At 38.8% G+C, this 21,574-nt stretch overlaps 1 protein-coding gene and 1 long non-coding RNA gene across 3 annotated transcripts; one reads left to right on the top strand and one right to left on the bottom strand.

Annotated features, from left to right (window-relative positions):
* Positions 1–5,604: 5,604 nt before the first annotated feature.
* Positions 5,605–16,057, bottom strand: LOC135103605 (elongation factor Tu, mitochondrial-like). The gene is made up of 9 exons (XM_064010079.1): positions 15,908–16,057; positions 15,011–15,208; positions 14,734–14,900; positions 11,480–11,620; positions 10,505–10,649; positions 9,786–9,899; positions 8,080–8,285; positions 7,272–7,468; positions 5,605–6,934 (listed from the first exon to the last, which is right to left on the bottom strand). The coding sequence occupies exons 1-9, from the start codon at positions 15,945–15,947 to the stop codon at positions 6,745–6,747; spliced, it is 1,398 nt and encodes a 465-aa protein (XP_063866149.1). The 5' UTR covers positions 15,948–16,057; the 3' UTR covers positions 5,605–6,744.
* A 761-nt stretch (positions 16,058–16,818) lies between these two features.
* Positions 16,819–21,151, top strand: LOC135103607 (uncharacterized). Of its 2 annotated transcripts, none has more exons than XR_010270126.1 (4): positions 16,819–17,173; positions 19,546–19,721; positions 20,153–20,291; positions 21,103–21,151. It is a non-coding gene; the product is annotated as an uncharacterized LOC135103607 (long non-coding RNA). The 2 variants fall into 2 exon arrangements; XR_010270125.1 differs by having other exon boundaries at positions 16,824–17,173; positions 19,584–19,721.
* Positions 21,152–21,574: the final 423 nt, after the last annotated feature.

Genomic DNA, 21,574 nt, shown 5'->3' with positions numbered 1-21,574 from the left:
AATGCAGACCGACGGCAGAGTAACCAATTCTTTTGAGTGATCGGTGACGAGACGGAGACCGGGCGAATATTCCACCACCTCCTGCTGTGGGGTATGTCTCCTCGATACACTCTTCTGCCGCTGCACCTTCAGGAGGCACCGATCACTCTCCCTCGAAAAAGTAAGAGACACTTTGACCCTCCATTTTGGTGAGGCGCGGCGTCACGACCTGCCGCCGCCCACTCCAGCCACCCCTCAGCATCACCATCACCACCACCATCAGTGTGCACCACTCAGCCGCTGTGTCAGGAAGGGCTGGGGGCAGAAGGCGTATTTAGGGGAACCATGCCACGCTGTCGTCAGGACTTTACCTGGGTGGAGGAGATACGGACGGAGTTGTGGTACCTGTTGATCGAGCGTGGAGGATGAGGCGCGTCCTCCCTCCCTCACCGTGCACACCCTACTGACCATCCACCACCCGCCGCTCTTTCTCTCTCTCTCTCTCTCTCTCTCTCTCTCTCTCTCTCTCTCTCTCTCTCATAGAGTTATCATATTTTGCTCTCTGTTTCTCCGTCTCTCTTTTTTGCTTCGTTCTGCCAGCAAAGTGTATAATACCTTTTTGTTTTTTGTCTCAGTTTCTACATCGCGTTTTTGATAACCAACTTTGTCAGCGATTAAACAACACACACTTTCCAGCATCCAGCATCTATATTTGATTCATGCCGAAGACTGCTGTAATAAAGTTTGATGCGCTTAATACGCCTGAACATCACTGCATCTATGGATTGCGAGTAAAGCATGCATGATTATACTGTACATAAGGAATAGTTTCAGTACTGCGCAGCGTTGAGTGAGACCGATTCGTGCAACTGTGTGTTTATTATTGTGACTTAGAGTAATCCAACCGCCGCAAAAGTCAGCGACCCTCAGTGTGGTTATGAGGTAAAAGGAGAGAGATGAAGTGAACATTCTGGCGATTAATGATGGTAATATTTTAAGAGTTATGAACGCGCGCGTGTGTGTGTGTGTATATGTGTGTGTGTGTGTGTGTGTGTGTGTGTATGTGTGTGTGTGTGTGTGTGTGTGTGTACCAAAAAGAACAAATAAGTCTGGTGCTGCTTGTTTTATTTATTTATTTTTTAGGTATTTTATTTATTTATGTATTCATTTATTTTATTCATTTTCATATGTGTTTTGATTGATTTTATTAATTTATTTATGCATCTGTTTATTTATTTATTTATTTTATTTTATTTCTTTTTTTTTTCTTTTGCGTGTGTGTTTCAGGTTAGCAGACAAAGAGATTGAGATGCATAAGAAATATAAATTGAAATAAACTACTTAATGTTAAAGATGATAAAGGAAAAAAGAGACAAATATTCTAATCACTGTAATTTCCCTTTTCTCTTTCCAATCCAGTTCCATTAATATCCGGATTTTAAAGTGTTTTGGACTTTCATAATAATTGTTTTTAGAAGACTCTAGAGATGATTCGTCGGGTTCTTTTGTGTGTTTTCTCCATATAGCACAGAAGCTAGCATCTTGAAACCACCCTTGAAAACACCAGTAACTTCTTAAAGAGTAGAGGATGCCATAAATCATCGCTAACTTTTTAATTTTCCTAATAAATAAATGAACAGAATAAAGCATCAGATCATTCTTCTTTTCACCTCGTCCCCGCATCCTCGTCCCCGCATCCTCGTCTTCATAACTCCATCAACGCCCTCGTGCTCATAATTCTCTCAACGTCAGCGCCGATCACTCTCTTCCCAAATTCTCCCGTGACGTCATGGTGGAAGAGCGCTGGCCTGGTAGAAAATAAGAGGAGCCTTGTATAATGTAACGGACACGCTAAGGTAGATTAATTTCGCTCACAGTAATTAGCAAACCAGCTTTCGAAGGTACCATAGGAAATCCCATGTTGTTTTCTTTACTTTTCTCTTTTTTTTCTTTTTTTATGTATAATGTACTGGACGCGCTGTATCTGAAGCATTTGACTCAGTGATTTACAAACTAGCCGTCGAAGATATCACTGGAAAAGTCGTTTTTTTTATTATCTTTCTTTCTTTTTCAATGTATGAGACTCCATCAGCTTGAGAAGATTACCTACTGTAGTGTTTCCTGATCTTTCAATATGTATGGGAGTGTATCGGCATGAGAGAATTGGCTAATGTTTCCTAAATACATACATTTTGATACGTGTAAGAGTGCATCGGCTTGAGAAAATTATCTAATGTCTCCTGATGTTGTTATATGTTTAAGATTCAATTTAATCGGCAAGAGAAGATTACCTAATGTTTCTTGATATTGCGTGAGTGTGAGGTGCCCCGGTCTGTGCGACGCTCACGTACACGGTATGGCAACGCGTACATGCAACAGGAATTCCATAACATTTCAGTACTTTCCGAAGTATGAGTAAATGATGGATACACGAATGTAGAAGAAATAGTTCATTATAGTATACTGACCATGCCATAATGCACAGCCGAATACACCTGGGAAAGCGTGTACTTGAGTATTACCGTTAGAAATAAGAAAAGAAAAAAGAGAAAAGAATAAAAAATGAAGAAAGAAGTGAAAGAAAAACAATGAATAGATATATAATAGTAAATGTGTGGAATAACGAAATAGGTAAGTACAGCAATATGTGTAGATTGGTGCACTGCCAACCACTGCTTTCCAAATGTATGCTATAACTGTGTGAGAGAACTGTCACAACTCCCATGCCAGACATCAAGTTCTTCAGCGTGACTGTTTCTGGCAGCACGGTTGGTACTTGAACGAAGAAGTGGATTAGAAAAACACATAATGCTATAGATCCACAGTGCACACTAAACTGTTTAAACTCACGGTATCACTTTTCAAGAAACATGTCACCACAGTGTTAGGAACTACGAAGCAGAGTAACGCATCTTTGTAAATGAGTATACAATTTTGTAAGAGTGAATAAAAATCAATTCTTCCGCGAGGTCTACATAGCCATCCTGGAAATCTTCAACACTTATAGCCGCAGACACATGAGTGACATACAAAGTTTCGGGTATTCCTTGCTTCAGACTCAGAAACTGTTCAGCCCACTTCCATCGTGCACAGATCACAAGTTGAATAAAAGATAGTGAAAAGCGTCCCACGGTGCTAGCAGAGAAGTAAACAGATCTACGCTACACCTGCCTATCCCAGTCATTCTCATCCGAGGCTGTACGTAACGGAGCCGCTATAATTATTTACGATTGATCACTCACCTATGGGATACCCCTTGTTTTCCTTCGTTATCGATTCATAAGAGTACATCACCTAATTTTTTTTTTTTTTTTTTTTTAGCAAAAAAGGCAGCTGCTCAGTTTGCTAGAGCATTTTTTGGGTACTTTCGGATTTAATTAGTACAAAGGTGGACTAAAAAGCTCCTGGGACTGCAGAAAGCGATGTATAGAGCTGTTCATGCCTCGGGCGTGTCGGCGGCTAGGAGAGGTGAGAACTCCCTGGGTACTATTCAGACCGAGCTCAAGAAACAACGAAATTGTTTGATCATTTTTCACAAAGATGCATCTCCTTGCCTCGAAATCATGAACACAGTTATTTGTCAACTCCACGACGATTTCACGAGAAGAAAGTTCCTGTAGCAGCAAGCACCTGTTCAGAATTTCCCATACCAAACTGTACTAAAGTGGCTCTCTCTTCGTCCCTGCTGGTGAGATTGTAAAGGAAAAAAATGTATTCATATATCAGGCCGGCAGACCCACACACGGTGGTCCAGACAAAGCATCACACACTCATACACACATCATTCACACTCGTAGCCACGTCGGCCTCTGGTGAAAAGGGACAAGGAAAAAAATAATAACACAAAAACCACATGAAGGGAACAACCAGAAGCGTCACGGTGCCGTCACATCGCTGGCAGCCTGCGCCGCACCGCTCACCCCCGCCCACTGGCGCGTGGCGGAGGGCGGCAGTGGTGACGTTGTGGTGGTGGTATTTTTAACTCTAGGGGAAGTCGACTTACCAATTTGTAATATATTTGTATTGCGTACATCATGTATGAAATATACAAACACTTTTGCAGAAAAAGTCGACGGATCACCTGAAGATCCGCCACCCCACAGGGATCACCTGAAGATCCGCCACCCCAGATTGTCTCACCTGAAGATCCGCCACCCCAGACTCTCTCACTTGGTTAGGTTAGGTTAGGTTAGGTTAGGTTAGCCTAACCTAACCTAACCTAACCTAACCTAACAACATGAACGCATTAAAAAACTGAGTGGATATAAAAAATGCAGAAAAAAGTTTACTTCATTAAAAGTATGGGATCACCTGAAGATCCGCCACCCCAGATTGTCTCACCTGAAGATCTGCCACCCCGAGTGCGGCTGGGGTGGCGGATCTTCAGGTGATCCAAGTCGACGATAAGTTTTGGATCGATTATTTATTTATTTATTATTCTTTTTTTTTTTTTACATGTCAAAGAGACCGATCAAGGGCTAGAATAAATAAGCAAATTAAGTAGATAGATAAATAAGTAGGTAAGTAAATTAATAAATATATGATAAAAGCCAGCTGAACTTGCCGCTCCCTAAACGTCAAGAAAGGAGTCCACGAAAGTTGGACTGCTTGATTCATGAGGTTTCTTGATACTCATCCTTGAAACAGTTAAGGAAGGAGGAAACAGAAATAGGCAGATTGCTAGGAAAATAGGTAGCTAAGGAGATATAATTACAGGTAGAAAAGAAGAAGTAAAAATTGAAGGACTCGTAAAATGGGATAAATATAACCGTGGCTAGACACCAGGGAAGGCTGCTGGAACATGTACGCACATGTTTACTGGCCTCGAGGACACGATTCCCGGGACAAAAGCCTCATCTATCCCGCGCCATTGCAAACCTTCCCAAGTCAACACCCTCGTGCTCCCTATTCATACGCGAACCTCCTCCCAGCGTCACCTTCCTCCCGGCGTCCTCCACCTCCCAGCTGTTTGAATCGCTGTTGTCTTCTCATCAGGCGCATACCCTCACACATCCCACAGTTTTGAGGAAAGAATTAAAGAATAATGATAATTAAATAAATAAATAAAGGTGTGTAAGAAAGTGAATGTCTGAACGGCATATAAAAAAAAAATAGCCTTTCCATAGAAATATATAAAGAAGTTTGCAATAAATTGAATGAAAATGTCTAATCAGCAACCCCCCCCCCAAAAAAAAAAGACTGAATAAATGTGTATAAGGTATCAAAGCCACATAAAATTTAGCTCAGGATGTTAATCATAAGTAATGTTATAGCTAAAATGCACACAATTCTTATAGCTTTCCCTTAAAATGCACACACTATAGCCAAAACATTTTATCAACATTATCATTTACCCTCCTTGAAACCATGCACAATATTTTCTCCAAGGCCTCCCTGGAACGATGTCACCAAACGATCTCATGCAAACATTCACCTGATACTGCATTTGATATTTTTACTTATCCTTTCTTTATGATATTTCCATAATATATAGATGTATCCCAAGGCAGATACACTCCTTGACATATCAGTAATCATACGCACATTTAGTGTATTTTATAAGTTTTCTTTTGAGACATCACAATAACCATCAAACAAATACTGGTCTTCATAGAAACAAGTACATAACATAATTATTTTATTTACAGAATTATTACAAACAACTGATTTTAATTTTTATAAAAAAAATAACATTACAAGAGGATTCAACAGAACATGTCAGGATTTTACAAGTACTTCTGAAAATAACTACACCATTCTATTTTTTTTCTGCCACTATATGTGACACAGTGTGATGAGATTTCTTTTTACAATCTGACATAATGCCTTATGTTCTGAATTACCAAGCGGAACTCCTCTATCATATCAACATACAAGGATGAAATACTAAGATCTGATACAAAAATTCATGAGATAAACAAACTTAAATGAAGTGGCCATCAATCTTCTCATTCTAACATTTCCTATGACCAATACAAGACTCAGCTGGCTGTGCTTCACTACTCTAAAAACAGCCACTTACATGAATATGTTTGCCAAAAATATTCTTACATCATGTAAGTGAAAAGATCTGTCAAGTGTATGGATGAGCTTGGATGAGCTGACTTACAAACTCTGTGAAAGTCATGATTATTAACTTACTGCTTTTATTTGAAGCAGATGCTGTTCTTTAATCATTTCATCAGGCAGTGTCCACTTTTCCTGTCAGGCACAAGATAATATCCATCACTCTCCTCAAGAAGCAAACACTATTCCTGTAGAACTCTATTTTCCATTATTTTCAGGTAGTTTAGTTACTTAGTACCTGGAGTTCCATTATGTATATTAAATAAGAAAAACTACACTTATTGATGATTAATGAGATAATTGAGAACTACAAACACAATATTTCATCAGCAGAATTAAGAATACCAGTCTGATGAATTACAAAATATCAACTGACAAAATGAGATGAACTGCAATGTGAATGAAGGAAACTGATGATCAGGGAGTGAAACATTTCAGTGATGAAGAAGGAACAAAAGTGAAGGCTCTTAGCATACTCAAACACCAATGGTCTTGCAGAAACTGAAGTCAAAATGTATGTACAAGTTCAACTTCCAAGAAAGCATCTGAATAGTTGTATTAGTTGCCCAGTGCCACAAACACAATGCTAAGAAATTCCCATAATTGAAAACAAAGACAACAAGCCAAATGAGAGGAGTCCTTCTCTGGCACAGCAACAAGTAATGTGTAAAATCCTGCAACAATGAAACTGTTGATCACTTATTTGCCTGCAGCTTTCAGTTTCTTCTCTCTGTACTTCTTCCCTTCCAACAGCATGGTCTTTTCTTCCTCATTCAGTGGTTTGTTGATGGTAGTAAAGACTCCGGTGCCAATGGTGACAGATCCCTCTCGCAGGGTGAAGCGCTGGCCTTTTTCCAGCACCATGGGCTTGAACATGCGTATCACCAGCCTGTCATGAGAACATCCATTTGTGACTGACTGTTCTCATTTGGAGAGAGAGAGAGAGAGAGAGAGAGAGAGAGAGAGAGAGAGAGAGAGAGAGAGAGAGAGAGAGAGAGAGAGAGAGAGAGAGAGAGAGAGAGAGAGAGAGAGAGAGAGAGAGAGAGAGAGAGAGAGAGAGAGAGAGAGAGAGAGATGGGAGGGGGGGGACAGGAACATACATGGAGGAAAAAATAGACTTTCTGTTTTTGAAGGTTGGGTAGGGGAGAGAGAGTGTATGTAGGTGTGTCAAACTTCTAGAACAGATAATTTACATGTGCACATAATGTACAAATACAGGTACTTACCTGGCATCTTCCCCAGGCATCACCATCTCCTTTTCAGGGATGATAATCTGAGCACTAGCCCGCCAAGTCTTGCTGTACACCTGCATGTTCAGGTAGGAGGTGAAGGGTTTGCTCCTCCCTCCCTCCTCCTTCGTCAGCACATAAACTTGTCCCTCCACATGGTCGTGAGCTTTCATAGTTCCAGGTTTGCACATGATCTGTAAAGTGTAGAATTCATCATTTATAAGTGAATTATGGAATTCTGTAATGCAATGATCACACTCAGGAATAGCACAAGATGATATGGATATATTCAGAGAAAAGTGTCATGACTTTTTATAATAACTTCTTTTTCAATATCAACTGGTGTGGAGAGAGAGAGAGAGAGAGAGAGAGAGAGAGAGAGAGAGAGAGAGAGAGAGAGAGAGAGAGAGAGAGAGAGAGAGAGAGAGAGAGAGAGAGAGAGAGAGAGAGAGAGAGAGAGAGAGAGAGAGAGAGAGAGAGAGAGAGAGAGAGAGAGAGGTGGGGTGGAAGGCTTGACAGAAGTAGTACAATACCATATTGCTCAGTGACCTGCTAGTTGATGGCAGGATTTACCTTGTAAATAAGGAGCCTGTACCTCAGTACACTGGCACAAATTATGATGAGGATGTTAGGAACATTTGAACTGCTAGAATAACAGTTAAAATGTAAGGATGAGATGAATAAACATGAACACTTCTGTCAAAATCATCCTGTATTAAAAAAAATTTTAAGAAATAAGTCTCAGAACAGATGAACATATAATGCTCTGCTAAGAGTGCAATAAAAAACAAGCCTGATGTCTCACCATGCCCTTGATGACGTCATCACGCTTGAGGCCCCGCACCAGGGCAGCCATCTGGTCCCCAGCTTGTGCCTCCTCTAAAGTTTGGTGGAACATTTCAACACCTGTTACTGTGCTCTTGAACTTCTTTCCAAACCCAAGGAACTCACACTCCATCCCCTTCTTTATGACTCCTCTTTCCAGCCGACCACCAACCACAGTCCCACGACCTGAAATTATTTGACATGTTTATGCTTAGGTCAACTTTGTTTATACATCATCTGAAACTATATGTGAAAACAATAGGTGAAAACTTTAATAGGGATGATATTCAAACACAGCTTACCCACTAAAAAAGCATTACTTAAATGTTATATGCTGAAAATTCTTTAAACATTTAGTAAGAAGAAAACACAAGTCATACTATTCTTCAAGCACATTGTACACTTTCCAAAATATGCATCGATTTGGGCACTGCCCTTTTCAGGGATGTGGAATCAGAGTTAGAGTTGAGGAGTCAAAGGTGGAAATGGAGTCACTAAAACCCCAACTCTTCTACAGGACTGAAAATAATGAAAATTGCTTAGTGCAATGCTAGGCCAATTTTTTTTAAGTCCAATCCCACATCCCTGGTCCTTTTCAAAAACTCCCTCACCCACAGCTTTGCCAAATCAATCCTTCCATACATCACTGTCTTACATCAGCAATTTAGTGCTCCTTTAGTAATTTCAATTACTTTGTATATATTAGCTTCTCTAATAAGACCATATAAAGCTATGAATTTATCAATAACTTTTATATAATTGCAATGATTTTGTATAAAATACCACAACACAAGGCAATGTTGATGTCTGCCATTGTCAGTAAACCAAGGGTGGGTCAGGTTGCTTAGTCGGTATTTACCATATCAATCCATGTGTTATTTCTCTCTGGCCACCATGCAATATGAAACACATTCACATGTACTTCAATTGAAAGAAGAAAATTATTTATGATGTGTATATATATATATATATATATATATATATATATATATATATATATATATATATATATATATATATATATATATATATATATAATTTTTTTTTTAGAGCAAAGCATATAGACAGATTGACAGGCAGGCTCCTCAAATTATGATTTTACATCATAATGTAAAATCTTATCAAACGTGAACCTATACAAAATGAATAATACCCCTTTTATTATGCAGAGAGAGAGAGAGAGAGAGAGAGAGAGAGAGAGAGAGAGAGAGAGAGAGAGAGAGAGAGAGAGAGAGAGAGAGAGAGAGAGAGAGAGAGAGAGAGAGAGAGAGAGAGAGAGAGAGAGAGGGGGGGATGGAATACTTGGTGACAAAGAGTGTCATTTCTACAAATAGCCTTATCTCATAACCAACCTAGTACAAGAGTCAATGCCCAAATATACTTCATATCCTGGAAGGACAATCATCTGCATCACTGTACACAACAAACAAACCTTATCTAGCAGTAAGAGTTGAATCTGATGTGAACATATTCTTAGTGAGGTAATGCAGACCATGAACATTTCTTCAATATATAATAACTTTTTGAGGAACCTAGAATTCTTGCCACACTTATCACTAGGTAGGCTAATGATGGCTATGGATTCACATTGAAGAGGCAGAAAAATCTTAAACCAACTATCTTTCATATGAAACAATAAGCAGAAGAGATACAGCTCCTTCACATCTCCACACTAGTGCCACTCACCTGCTATGGAGTACACACTCTCAACAGGCAGCATGAAAGGCTTCTCCAACTCTCGCTGAGGAGTTGGAATGTGTTTGTCAACTTCCGCCATTAGTGCTTCAATAGCATTCTTTCCTGTGGGAAGAGAAAAATACAAATAAGAATATTCATTTATCAATTTGGTGGTCAATATTTACAGTTTTTTCCTTTCACCAATTCCCTCATCTCTTTAAAGACTCCCCATGTGTTCTAATCATAAGTGTTTGATTGCCAGCAAATAGTGAACAGCTATAAACAAGCTGAAACTTTAGTAAATAGGGACAAAACTCATTTCTTTTACTAGCATGGAAAACTCCATGATGCATGAAGTACTTCAGAAGCTGCTACACTAGTACTGATTGGCACATTAAGCATGAGCTGTATTGCAGTGGTGGACTAATCAACAGAGCAACAGCTGTTGGTCATAAGACGTCACTTATCTCTGAGTTTCCATATTCATCTAAACTACAAATAGTTTCAATATTCAAGATCCACCTTTTTGTCCTATATACATCATCCTACATACATCACTAATACTGACTCACCAGTTCAGTTGGCTGTTCAACTCTAATACCATGCATTTGCTTAGATGTCATCTGAATCTTCTACTTTCAAAAAGAATAAGAAGAGATTCTTCACTTGCTTTCCTTGCATAAAGTAAACTCACATAGTACTTCATCAAGATATGATAACTTATTTACCTAATTCAGGATCTTTTTCTTCAACTGCACACAAAGCAGAGCCCTTGATCAAAGGAACATTGTCACCATCATAACCCATTTCTGTCAGCAACTCTCGAACCTCCATTTCAACAAGTTCAACCATTTCCTCATCAGCAGCATCAACCTGGAAGTAATTAAGCAAATTAATATTAGCCTATTATTGCCATGGTGTAGCAGGGATGAGGAAAGTCTACTGTCTGGCCTTGTTGTAGAGACATCTGGATATGTTTGGGCACCTGACTCACATGCAAGGATGGCCACTGAGGATCTGTACTCTCCCAGGGGATACAATGGTTTTCAATTTAATTCTGACAATTCCATGGGTATGGGAGAGTGTTGGTACTTTGTCTTGGCTCTCCCCTTTGTAATGATGTTAACCTAGTATACAGAAAACTAGTATCACCATAAATATAAATATCCACATCCAAAACTGTGGTTCTCGAACTTTCTTCCGTGATGACACCCTGAACTTATGCAACCCTTTCTGCTTCACCTCCTATTTACCATCCACACTGCTCACACCAATTTGTTTTTTTAATACAACTGTACCAGGCTGAATTGGTTTAAAATCTAAAGTATCATCCATACTCAGGTCAAATTAGCATATAGTACATGCCCAAATATACAAACACAATGATGATCAATTATAAGCAGGCTTCAGCAAATGCTAATTCCCAGATGTAATAAACTGAGACAACCTAGTAAAAACAAAATTCATAAAAATCTTGTAGTACCTGTGTAGCAGCCCAGGGAGCCACAGTGCCCGCTTTGAGAAACAATGATCCAAACTGTCAATTATGTTATGTTCTAAGACCTAAGTAATCACTAAGTATTAACTTCTTAACTTTAGAAAGGATGCCTAGAATTATCATATGGTTAAAATCAATTCAGTCATATATAGTCACAAAATCACTATATTTTGAATTTAACTCTCTCTCTCTTTCTCTGACTTACCTTATTTACAAACACAACAATGTTCTCAATGCCAATCTGCTTTGCCAGAAGAAGGTGCTCCCTAGTCTGAGGCATCACACCATCAGTGGCAGCCACAACAAGAATCGCTCCATCCATTTGAGACGTGCCAATTATCATGTTCTGTTTAAAGTGAAAATAAATGTTAAAAACCCAGTGTGCCACACTGTTTGCTGCTAGACAAATATGAATTTTTCAAACTTAGCTGAATAAAACTATTAGCCACACTATTTGCTGCCGGACAAGTATGAATTTTTTAAACTTAGCTGAACAAAACTATCACACACACATATCTACAGTGTTGTAATTACTCGTACACTAAGTTAATTTTACCATCATTATCATTATTATTATCAAAATCCCTTTCTACCAAGGACCAACAGGACTACTGAGTGTGAATGATGAGTGTATGAGTGTGTGATGCTTTGTCTGGGCCAGCCTGTATGGGATTAGATAGATTATTAAACAGGAATACTGTAACTATAGATATAAAAGTTTTGCCGAGTGTGGTAGGAAAGGTGTATGGCAGGGTACTGATAAGGAGGATAAGAGAAGAAACAAAAAATGCCATCCAAGAGGAACAGGGAGGGTTTAGAGAGAAAGAAGAGGTTGTGTAGACCAGATTTTTGCAGCAAGACAGTTGTGTGAATAGTTCTTAGGGAAAGGGAAGGAAGTTTTTTTGGCATTCATGGATTTGGAGAAAGCAAATGATAAAACCCGACAGGAAAGGATTAGAGGATATTCTGAAAGTACACAGCATTGGAGGGAGGTTGCTGAAAGGAGTGAGGAGCTTCAATGTAAATAACAGGACATGTGAGAGAATTGTTGATGGTGAGAGTTCTTCCCAGTCAAGAGTAGATTTGCATCAGATTTGTTATATTGCTGTGTCTGTTAAATTTGTATATATATAGGGCAGTAAAAGAAGTGAATACAGTTGAACCTCAGTTGTTGAATGCCTCCCTTTTCAAACAAACTGGTTTTCAAATAAAATTTTGAAATCATTATTGCTTCAGTTGTCTTACCATAATTCGGTTCTAGAACAAAGTTACTTGATTTCAAATATTAAAAGACAGCAAAAGCTGCTGTTTATTACTAATTTATGGTTTCTATAAATATTTACTTCATTTTTATATATTTGGAGGAAAGACTCAGAGTGTAAGACAGTAATTCAATCTTTGAAATAAGGTAAATGTGACCCGCTGAAAAGCCTCAATGTAAACAAACAGTTTTCAGCACTCAGGAGTAATCCTGAGCGATGACCCACAACACCATCGCTACTGCACAACTCCATTTTTCCAGTAGCTTTTCCCAGCAGCAAGATGTCTAAGTGTTATGATCACCTTCATTTTGGCAGTAAGTAAGTGTGCCCTTCTGTAAGGCTTCTCTCACTAGATCGGTGACAAAGAGAATACCTGCATGGTCTAAACAGTATCTTCTGATGAGTTCTGTGTCACTGAGTTCATTCAATGTATCCTTTCTGGATAAGTAATTTGTGAACTGGAGATGATGTAAAGCCATCTTAGCTGTGGGAGCATCTGTCATAAGCTGCTAAGACAGGGTCTTAGCAGCTTATGACTAACTGGTGTCTGGGAACTGGTGTCTGGGAACAGATTAATCCATTTTACATTGATTCCAATGAGGAAAATAGCTTTATTTTTCAAATATTTCAGATTTTGAGCATTCAGGAACAAATTAAGTTCTAGAACCGAGGTTCCACTGTATTAGGGTTTTAGGCAGCCATGAGTCTGATCGGTGGGTAAGAAAGGGTATGGGATCTGTGTCAACTACTATTTACTAATACAGCTTTGGTAGCTGCCTGAGACAGGAAATTAAAAAAGACTGATAAAGGAGTTTGGGCATGTTTGTAGGAGGAGAAAACTGAAATGGAAAGTCAGTAAACATAAAGCAATGAAATGCTTGAGAGAGATAGCTGGTGAAAGAATGGATGTGAGAATGAATGGAGAGGAGCTGGAAAACATGGACTGTTTGAAGTATTTGGGATCAACATTTACAGTGAACAGAAGAGTTGAGACATAGGTGAAGGGCAATGTAAAGCAGGAACAGTACATGATGGACTGAAAAAGATCCTTAAACACAGACACTGATTATGAGTGTAAAGAGAGGGTTATATGAGGAAATACTGGTGCCCACTGTGTTGTACAGCACAGAACCATAGAACATAGGAGTGGAGAAGAAATGATTGAACATAATGGAAACAAAAGCGTCTGAAGAGTATGTGTGGAGTAACATGAAGGAACAGGATAAAAGATGAGGAGGTAAGAAGAAATGACATTTTGAGAGAGTTGGCTGGACTCACAGATCAGTGTGTCAAGATGGTTTGGGCATGTGGAGAGAATGGAGAACAGTAAACTAGTAAAGAGAAGAATGCATTCGGATGCAGACAGGAAAAGATTAAGAAAAAGGCCACAGCTGGAGAGGATGAACTGTGCAAAGAGAACACTGAATGAAAGAGGAATGGCTGTGCTGCAAACAAAAATAATTGTAAATGATAGAGGTAAATGGAGAATGACAGTGATGAGTGCATGAAAATGATGCAGTCTCATCAATGCATGGGAGGGGATGTGGGACTACATGGCAGAGCCCATTGCTGTATCACATCAGTTAAGGTGTGCAGCACTTCATAGGAAGTACCTTGCATCTACTTTGATCTAAAGATTACAGTTGATGCAAGGTATGAAATGGTCTCATTATGATGGGCAGAGGTAAACCCATGTATGCTATCAGGCTTTGCTATGGAAGTGTATGGCCAGCAGTGCTATGCCTAAGTTCCTGTGGTGAAGTACAGTGCTCCATGAGACTATTCTCTTTCCAACAGGGACCCACAGGGCTAAGAGAGTGTATAACACATGTATGAGTGTATGGTACTTTGTCTGGGCTACTTCATGTGGGACAACCAACCTGCTATATAGATAGATTATTACTATTATCTTTATCATTATTGTTTTCTTTTTAGCTTTCCTGGTTTCAAGTTGCAATTTTCTGATATACTATTATAAAGCATTACATTTCCTGCATTTTCTTATGTCATTTTGATCTTGATCCACCTATTTCTAACTATATATCTAGATGGCATATTCATAATCACTTATCATTATTGTTATTAATAACCTTGGTAAATTCTTAAATTCCAAATCAACATTCATTACATTTTATTAGTAAATAATAATAATTTCTTCTAGTAAAAGAATCCAAACATAAAACCAACAGCAGCTTGCCTTGATGTAATCAGCGTGTCCAGGGCAGTCCGTGTGGCCATAGTGTCTGTTCTCTGTGCTGTACTCAATGTGAGCCACATTAATGGTAATGCCTCGTGCCTTCTCTTGCGGAGCATTGTCGATCTCATCATACCTCTTGGCAAGCGCTAATTCTTTCTCAGAAAGAACTGAAAAAAAAAAGTCACGAGTAAACAAAACGTCAACTTGTGCTGAATGAAGATAAGCTTCACAGCCTTTCACAATGATATGAGGTTCTTATACCAAATTCACAGCTTACCTTTTGTAATAGCAGCAGTAAGAGTTGTTTTGCCATGGTCAACATGCCCAATTGTACCAATGTTGCAGTGAGGCTTATCTCGCTGGAACACTTTCTTCTCTGCATAGTTGCGGACCTGAACGGTGGCAGGCAGGAGTCTGGCCCGCTGCACAAGGCTCCTGGTGTGGCCATGCAGTGCAGGCACACTCAGTGACAACCCTGAACACATTGCAAGGCACATTATATATATATATATATATATATATATATATATATATATATATATATATATATATATATATATATATATATATATATATATATATATATATATATATATATATAATATGGTTATAAATGAAAAAAAATTTGCCTAAACTGTTATATTTACTACTTAGGCTTTTTATTTACTATTTTCTCTCTCTCTTCATGTTTAACAGGCTCCCCTCCATCAAAACGTGATGGTCTGTGCAGCATCAATCCACTTTAAGATCCTCTAAATTAGCATAAAGGTGACTTGTATTAGCAAAATAAAGCCTGAGAAAAATCAGATGAAGAAAGGAGAGCAGGAAACTGAGAGGCAAAGAGGAATCAGTCCTGGGAGGAATTTTGAAAGGAAAAAGATAACGAAATAAATCATGGAGTAAATAAAAGGTAGTTAAGAACCAGGCACCACTTGCAGAAACCCCGAAGGAGAGAGAGCATGAAGGGAAGCAAGAGAAAGAGAAGCAGTAAGAAGTAAACACAGAGAGGAGTGATCTGAGACAGCCGGCACAGCATTACAAAACCACCCATGACCCCCACCACTACTCCCCACTGCCACTCCCACCGCCTCCACCAGACACCCACAGCCAGTGCATGCAATATCCCTTCACATGTCATAAAAATTTGCCGATATTAAGGAAATGGAGAGCTTACCCGGCGTGGCCAGCAAACGTAGCACCCTGCATGCCGCCATGTTGAGCGTCGTCTGCCTCTTACATATGCACCAAAGAACATAAAGGAAGAACAAGAATCAGGAGAAAAGTCTATTAACCATGAACGACACCCTCAAAAGTTTCACAGTATTATCTGAGGTACTTCTGACAGGTTCTATTTAAGGTTTTCATGGAGTTTGAGCTTGTTCAAGAGTCTCTTTAGTGACTTTATAAATGGTTTGACAGCTTCTTGTGTAAGGATTTTCTGAATGTTTCCATTTGATGCTAGTGAAAGATTGACAGGTTCATGATTTTATTAAGGGTTTACAGAGCGTTTTCATAATGCCAGTGATACTTTGACAGACTCTTTTGTGGATGTTACTGAATTTCAGGATGTTTTCATGATGCTGGTAATAGTTTGATATGTTTCTCTAGGTTTCCAATGAAGAGAGAGAAAAAATACAGCAGCCATCTGAAAAACATCATAACTTGCATCCTTAACCTATCAGAAAATTTAGAAAATAAAAAAAAAAGTAAAAACAAGCGTACATAATTTTGTCAGATAAAAAATACGGAAGAAATATTTAACGGAGAAGAAATACGCCTTCCACATTTATTTTACTTCACACACACACACACACACACACACACACACACACACACACACACACACACACACACATATATATATATATATATATATATATATATATATATATATATATATATATATATATATATATATATATATATATATATATATATATATATATATATATATATATATATATATATATATATATATATATATATATATATATATATATATATATATATATATATATCGGTCAAGAAATATCAGAGACGTGAGTAACGCGCGTGAGTGGTATCAGGGAGTGTCAATATAAAGAAGTCTTACAACTGAAGTCAACACAGACTCGTCAGTCTGACAAATTAACCAGTCAGTGTGTCGCGTCTATGGGTGTTACTGGTACGCGTCTGTTTCAACTCCCAGCCTGACAGAATGTGTTTTTTTTTTTTTTTTTTTTTGTGTGTAACCACGCCTACACAGTGGCTGCCAAGGCTTACCCATGAGTTAAACCTTCTTTAGTTGGTAATGAGGAAGGCATGGGCTCTAACAGTGGACACCCGAAGGCAGCAGTGGGTGAAAACAAGCAAAATAAAGAAAAGTTTGGCTGTGAGAAGGTGCTAGACAGCCAGCCATAGTGACGAGGACGCAGGAAGTTAGATCACCACCACAGGGAAGGTAAGGTCAGGAAGTGTTAGAATAAATTTAGGTAACTTAACGTAACTTTTTAATGAATAACTGAACAATCCACGGTTTTAACTCATTTTAACGCATCTCACCTAACCTCCAGCACAATATATCCCTGTGCCAGCCTCGTCTCGTCGCTAAAAACCGTAAAATTTAACTTAATGAAAATGTAAACAATCTGGGTCGTCTCTATTTTTCAGCCATTACTTATCTTATCTGTGAGTGTTTTAAACCAATACTGGCGCAAAGCGGAGCCACATGACCAAGCTTTAATATCCGCTCGTTAGATATACCTGCCATTACTTAGTTTAAGTTTGGCGAGGGTTTAAATGAGTGAGAAGGGTTGGTCGTCCCCTCCTCTGGCCCCCCACCGCCATCTTGAATAAGGCTCCCCAGCCCCCTCCGGTTCCAATATTTTTTTTTTATTTCCTAGGTATTTTATTTCGGCTTGTAGCTAAGATTTTATGGTTTGTAAAAATATTTCGTTGTTTTTTAAGTTATTTGAGCGCGTGTGTTGCGTGAAAAGTGGTGATTTTGGCGTTGTTTTTGTGTAAATAAGAGGGCCGTTTTCGGCGTATTTTTTTACGGTCCCAAAAGTAAATTTTTCATTTCAGCCTGTACTAGGTTCTTATTGGTTTTGAAAAATAGTTGGTATTTTTTTAAGTGTGTTGCCGTCCCGCTCAGTGAAATGCGTGCACCGTACACTTGTTTTTATTCGTGTTCAACTTCTAATAATATTGAATTTTTTTTCGGTAAATTTTTTTATTTGTGGTTGTAGCTCACTTTAAATGGTTTTAGAAAATAGTTCAGATTTTTTAAAGTGTTTTCCGTTATGTTTAAGCCAGAATGGGTGGACATTTGAACGATTTTAAATGGGGTGAAGGTTCCAACAGTTTCCAGATACTTCTTTTTAAATATCTTTAATACTACTGCGTTTTGAAATGTGTTGTTATTTGTGGCATTAGTTAAAATGTGTGGCAAGTCTGAATTTATAAAGCATTCCTGTCTAGCTGCGTTTTTTAGAGGGGTCATTTTCAAAATGAAATACGTACGTACGTAAATAACAGTCGCTGTGACGTCATCAACCCCCAGCCGTGACGTCACAAGCCCCCCCCCGAGCCGTGACGTTATCAGAGTGGTACCTTCCCTAACTCCCTTCCAGTCCCTCCCAGTAAATATTCAGTGTTTTTTCCAAGGTATTTCAAGGTGTGTGTGTGTGTATGTGTGTGTGTGTGTGTGTGTGTGTGTGTGTGTGTGTGTTGCCTTATTTTTCGTTGTACAGATGGTGATGCAGTGTATGTTGCTTTGTCTTTCGTTGTACAGATTGTTATGCAGTGTGTGTGTGTGTGTGTGTGTGTTGCCTTATCTTTCGTTGTACAGATGGTGATGCAGTGTGTGTGTGTGTGTGTGTGTGTGTGTGTGTGTGTGTGTGTGTGTGTGTGTGTGTGTATTGCCTTGTCTTTCGTTGTACATATGCTTATGCAGTGTGTGTGTGTGTGTGTGTGTGTGTGTGTGTGTGTGTGTGTGTGTGTGTGTGTGTGTGTTATCTTTCGTTGTACAGATGCTTATGCAGTGTGTGTGTGTGTGTGTGTGTGTGTGTTGCCTTGTCTTTCGTTGTACATATGCTTATGCAGTGTGTGTGTGTGTGTGTGTGTGTGTGTGTGTGTGTGTGTGTGTGTGTGTGTGTGTTGCCTTATCTTTCGTTGTACAGATGGTGATGCAGTGTGTGTGTGTTGCCCTTTCTTTCATTACACATATGGTGATGGAGTGTGTGTGTGTGTGTGTGTGTGTGTGTGTGTGTGTGTGTGTGTGTGTGTGTGTGTGTGTGTGTGTGTTCCTCTGTCTTTTAGTGTATAGATGGTGATAAAATGTAAATTAAACATAAGCACATAACAAACAATAAAAAAAAAGACGACAAAAAACATTAAATCAACTCAGTTTACCTGCCTCACCCCACACCCCAGCCTACTCCAGGGTGAGTAGTTGTAGTAGTAGTAGTAGTAGTAGTAGTAGTTGTTGTTGTTGTTGTTGTTGTTGTGTTTATAAAATTTTTGTTTCCTTAGAGAGAGAGAGAGAGAGAGAGAGAGAGAGAGAGAGAGAGAGAGAGAGAGAGAGTGTGTGATGCAGATTTTTTCTTTAATTTTCAGTTGTCTTGTTTTAAATTCACTCACATATTCTTTAAACATTATAGACGTTAATTAAAAGTAAATAAAACACCTAATTAATTTATTCTTTCATTTCATTCTCTTTTCCTTCCTTTTCTTCATCTTTCTTTCTTTCTTTATTTCGCTATGTTAAATCATCCCTAACCTAACCTCACCTAACCTTTACCTAACTTAACCTAACCCAACCTAATCCTGCAGTGAGATGGGGAGGAGGATTTAAAAGAACATGTTTGCAGTGCGCTGTCAGCCCTCACCTGTGCCGCCTCCCCCAGTGAGCGGGTGTAGGCCTGGGAATAGAACATATGCAGACGTCTTGGCAGTGCTGTGTATGTCTGTTTGTCGATGGTCAAGAAGGAACGTAGCAAAAGTTTAAGGTCTGTTTGGGTGTTTTGGGGTCTTTGGGAGGGTGTGGTAGTGTTTGGCAGGTTGTGGTAGTGTTTCAGGGGGTGTAGCAGTGTTTGTGAGGGTGTGGACTTTTTTCTATCTGCACCAACATCTTGTGAGGGCGAGGGAGAGGGAGAGGGAGGGAGTCACAGAACTTGCCGTCTGTGAACGAGTAACAATGAAGAAATTACTGGCGGAGTCTCTCTCTCTCTCTCTCTCTCTCTCTCTCTCTCTCTCTCTCTCTCTCTCTATATATATATATATATATATATATATATATATATATATATATATATATATATATATATATATATAACATAAATTCTGCTGTATTTGGAAAGTGGCAGTTTTGCATAATATTTGGAATAATTACATATGTACGATAATTTTACCAGAAGTACAATAATTTCAACCTGTGTAGTACGATAATATGGCCAAAACAATCTGGCAACGCTGCAGTCGTCACTCGACGCAGCATAACACAAGGACAAGGCAAAGAAGCACGTGTGGCTGCTTGGCTCCAGCTTTTGTGGCCTACACGTTACTCTCACACCGACGAGGTAAGCATACCCTCGGTCTTTCAGGTTATTATGATAATAAACCTTAGCTTACTAATTTGGAGACTATTTGTTTCGGTAAATTTATAGTAGTGCACCCGTCGAGCATCTTTGGATGAAACTACATTTTTCTGGTAGGTTTTGTTGTTCCTTGAGTGAATCTAGTAACCGTATCTGCCGCAAATCATTTTTTTTATACTACCTCAACACACGCACACAAACACACGTAAACCATTGATTTGCGACGAAGACAAGCAGCCCAAAAAGCACCAAAATCTACCTGAAAAATGTTTCGACCGCACGCATAACACTGAACAAAAAAATGGGGCTTAACTAAACCCAATCTAATCAAACTAACAAAACCCAAGCAGACATAACTAAACCTAACTTAACCAAACCTAAGTGACCCAAGTACTCCACTCAAAACAGTGGTTTCTTTTGCATTGAGACAGGTATATATATATATATATATATATATATATATATATATATATATATATATATATATATATATATATATATATATTATTTTTTTATTTTTTTATTTTTTTTTGCAAAAATCCTACATAGTCTTTTTTTGTTAAAAAAAAAATGAATGAAGGGATAGTGAAATTAAAGAACTGATAATCTAAGCATAATCTAAATCAGACTAACTTACTCCAAATCTATCCAAACCATTGAATGAAAACCCTAATGTTATTTCCGTATTAATTTTAGTGTTATCCTATTATTCTCTCTCTCTCTCTCTCTCTCTCTCTCTCTCTCTCTCTCTCTCTCTCTCTCTCTCTCTCTCTCTCTCTCTCTCTCATTTCAGATGATCATACCCATCCGCTGCTTCACCTGTGGCAAGGTGATCGGGAACAAGTGGGAAAGCTACTTGGGACTGCTTTCTGCCGAGTACACTGAAGGGTGAGTCTTTGTGCATCCTGTTCAAGTATATGATGCAGTATTTTGGTATTACTCTCTGCCACTAATAAAGTCTGCTCCAAGTGCACTCTTGTATGTATTTTGGTGTGATGAAAATTTAAATTACATGAAAACACACACACACACACACACACACACATTAGAAAGGCTTCATTTTACCAGTGCTGCACCTCTCTCCAGCAGAGGAACCTGGGAGGCAAGCAGGTTTGGGGTTTTCAGGGAGGGCAAAGGTCCTGTGGTTTGGAGGAGGCTTTGATGTTTGGTTAGATTTGATTTTTAAATGCCTTTCACTTTTACATGACCAATACATGATGATTAGTTTGACTTGCATGGCAAGTGGAAAAGATTTTATTTTGATA

The sequence above is a fragment of the Scylla paramamosain genome, chromosome 9, assembly GCF_035594125.1.
Source record: "Scylla paramamosain isolate STU-SP2022 chromosome 9, ASM3559412v1, whole genome shotgun sequence".
In the NCBI taxonomy this organism is placed as follows: Eukaryota; Metazoa; Arthropoda; class Malacostraca; order Decapoda; family Portunidae; genus Scylla; species Scylla paramamosain.
The sequence above is the reverse complement of the archived record's forward strand: the minus strand, read 5'-3'. Positions and strand labels throughout refer to the sequence as shown.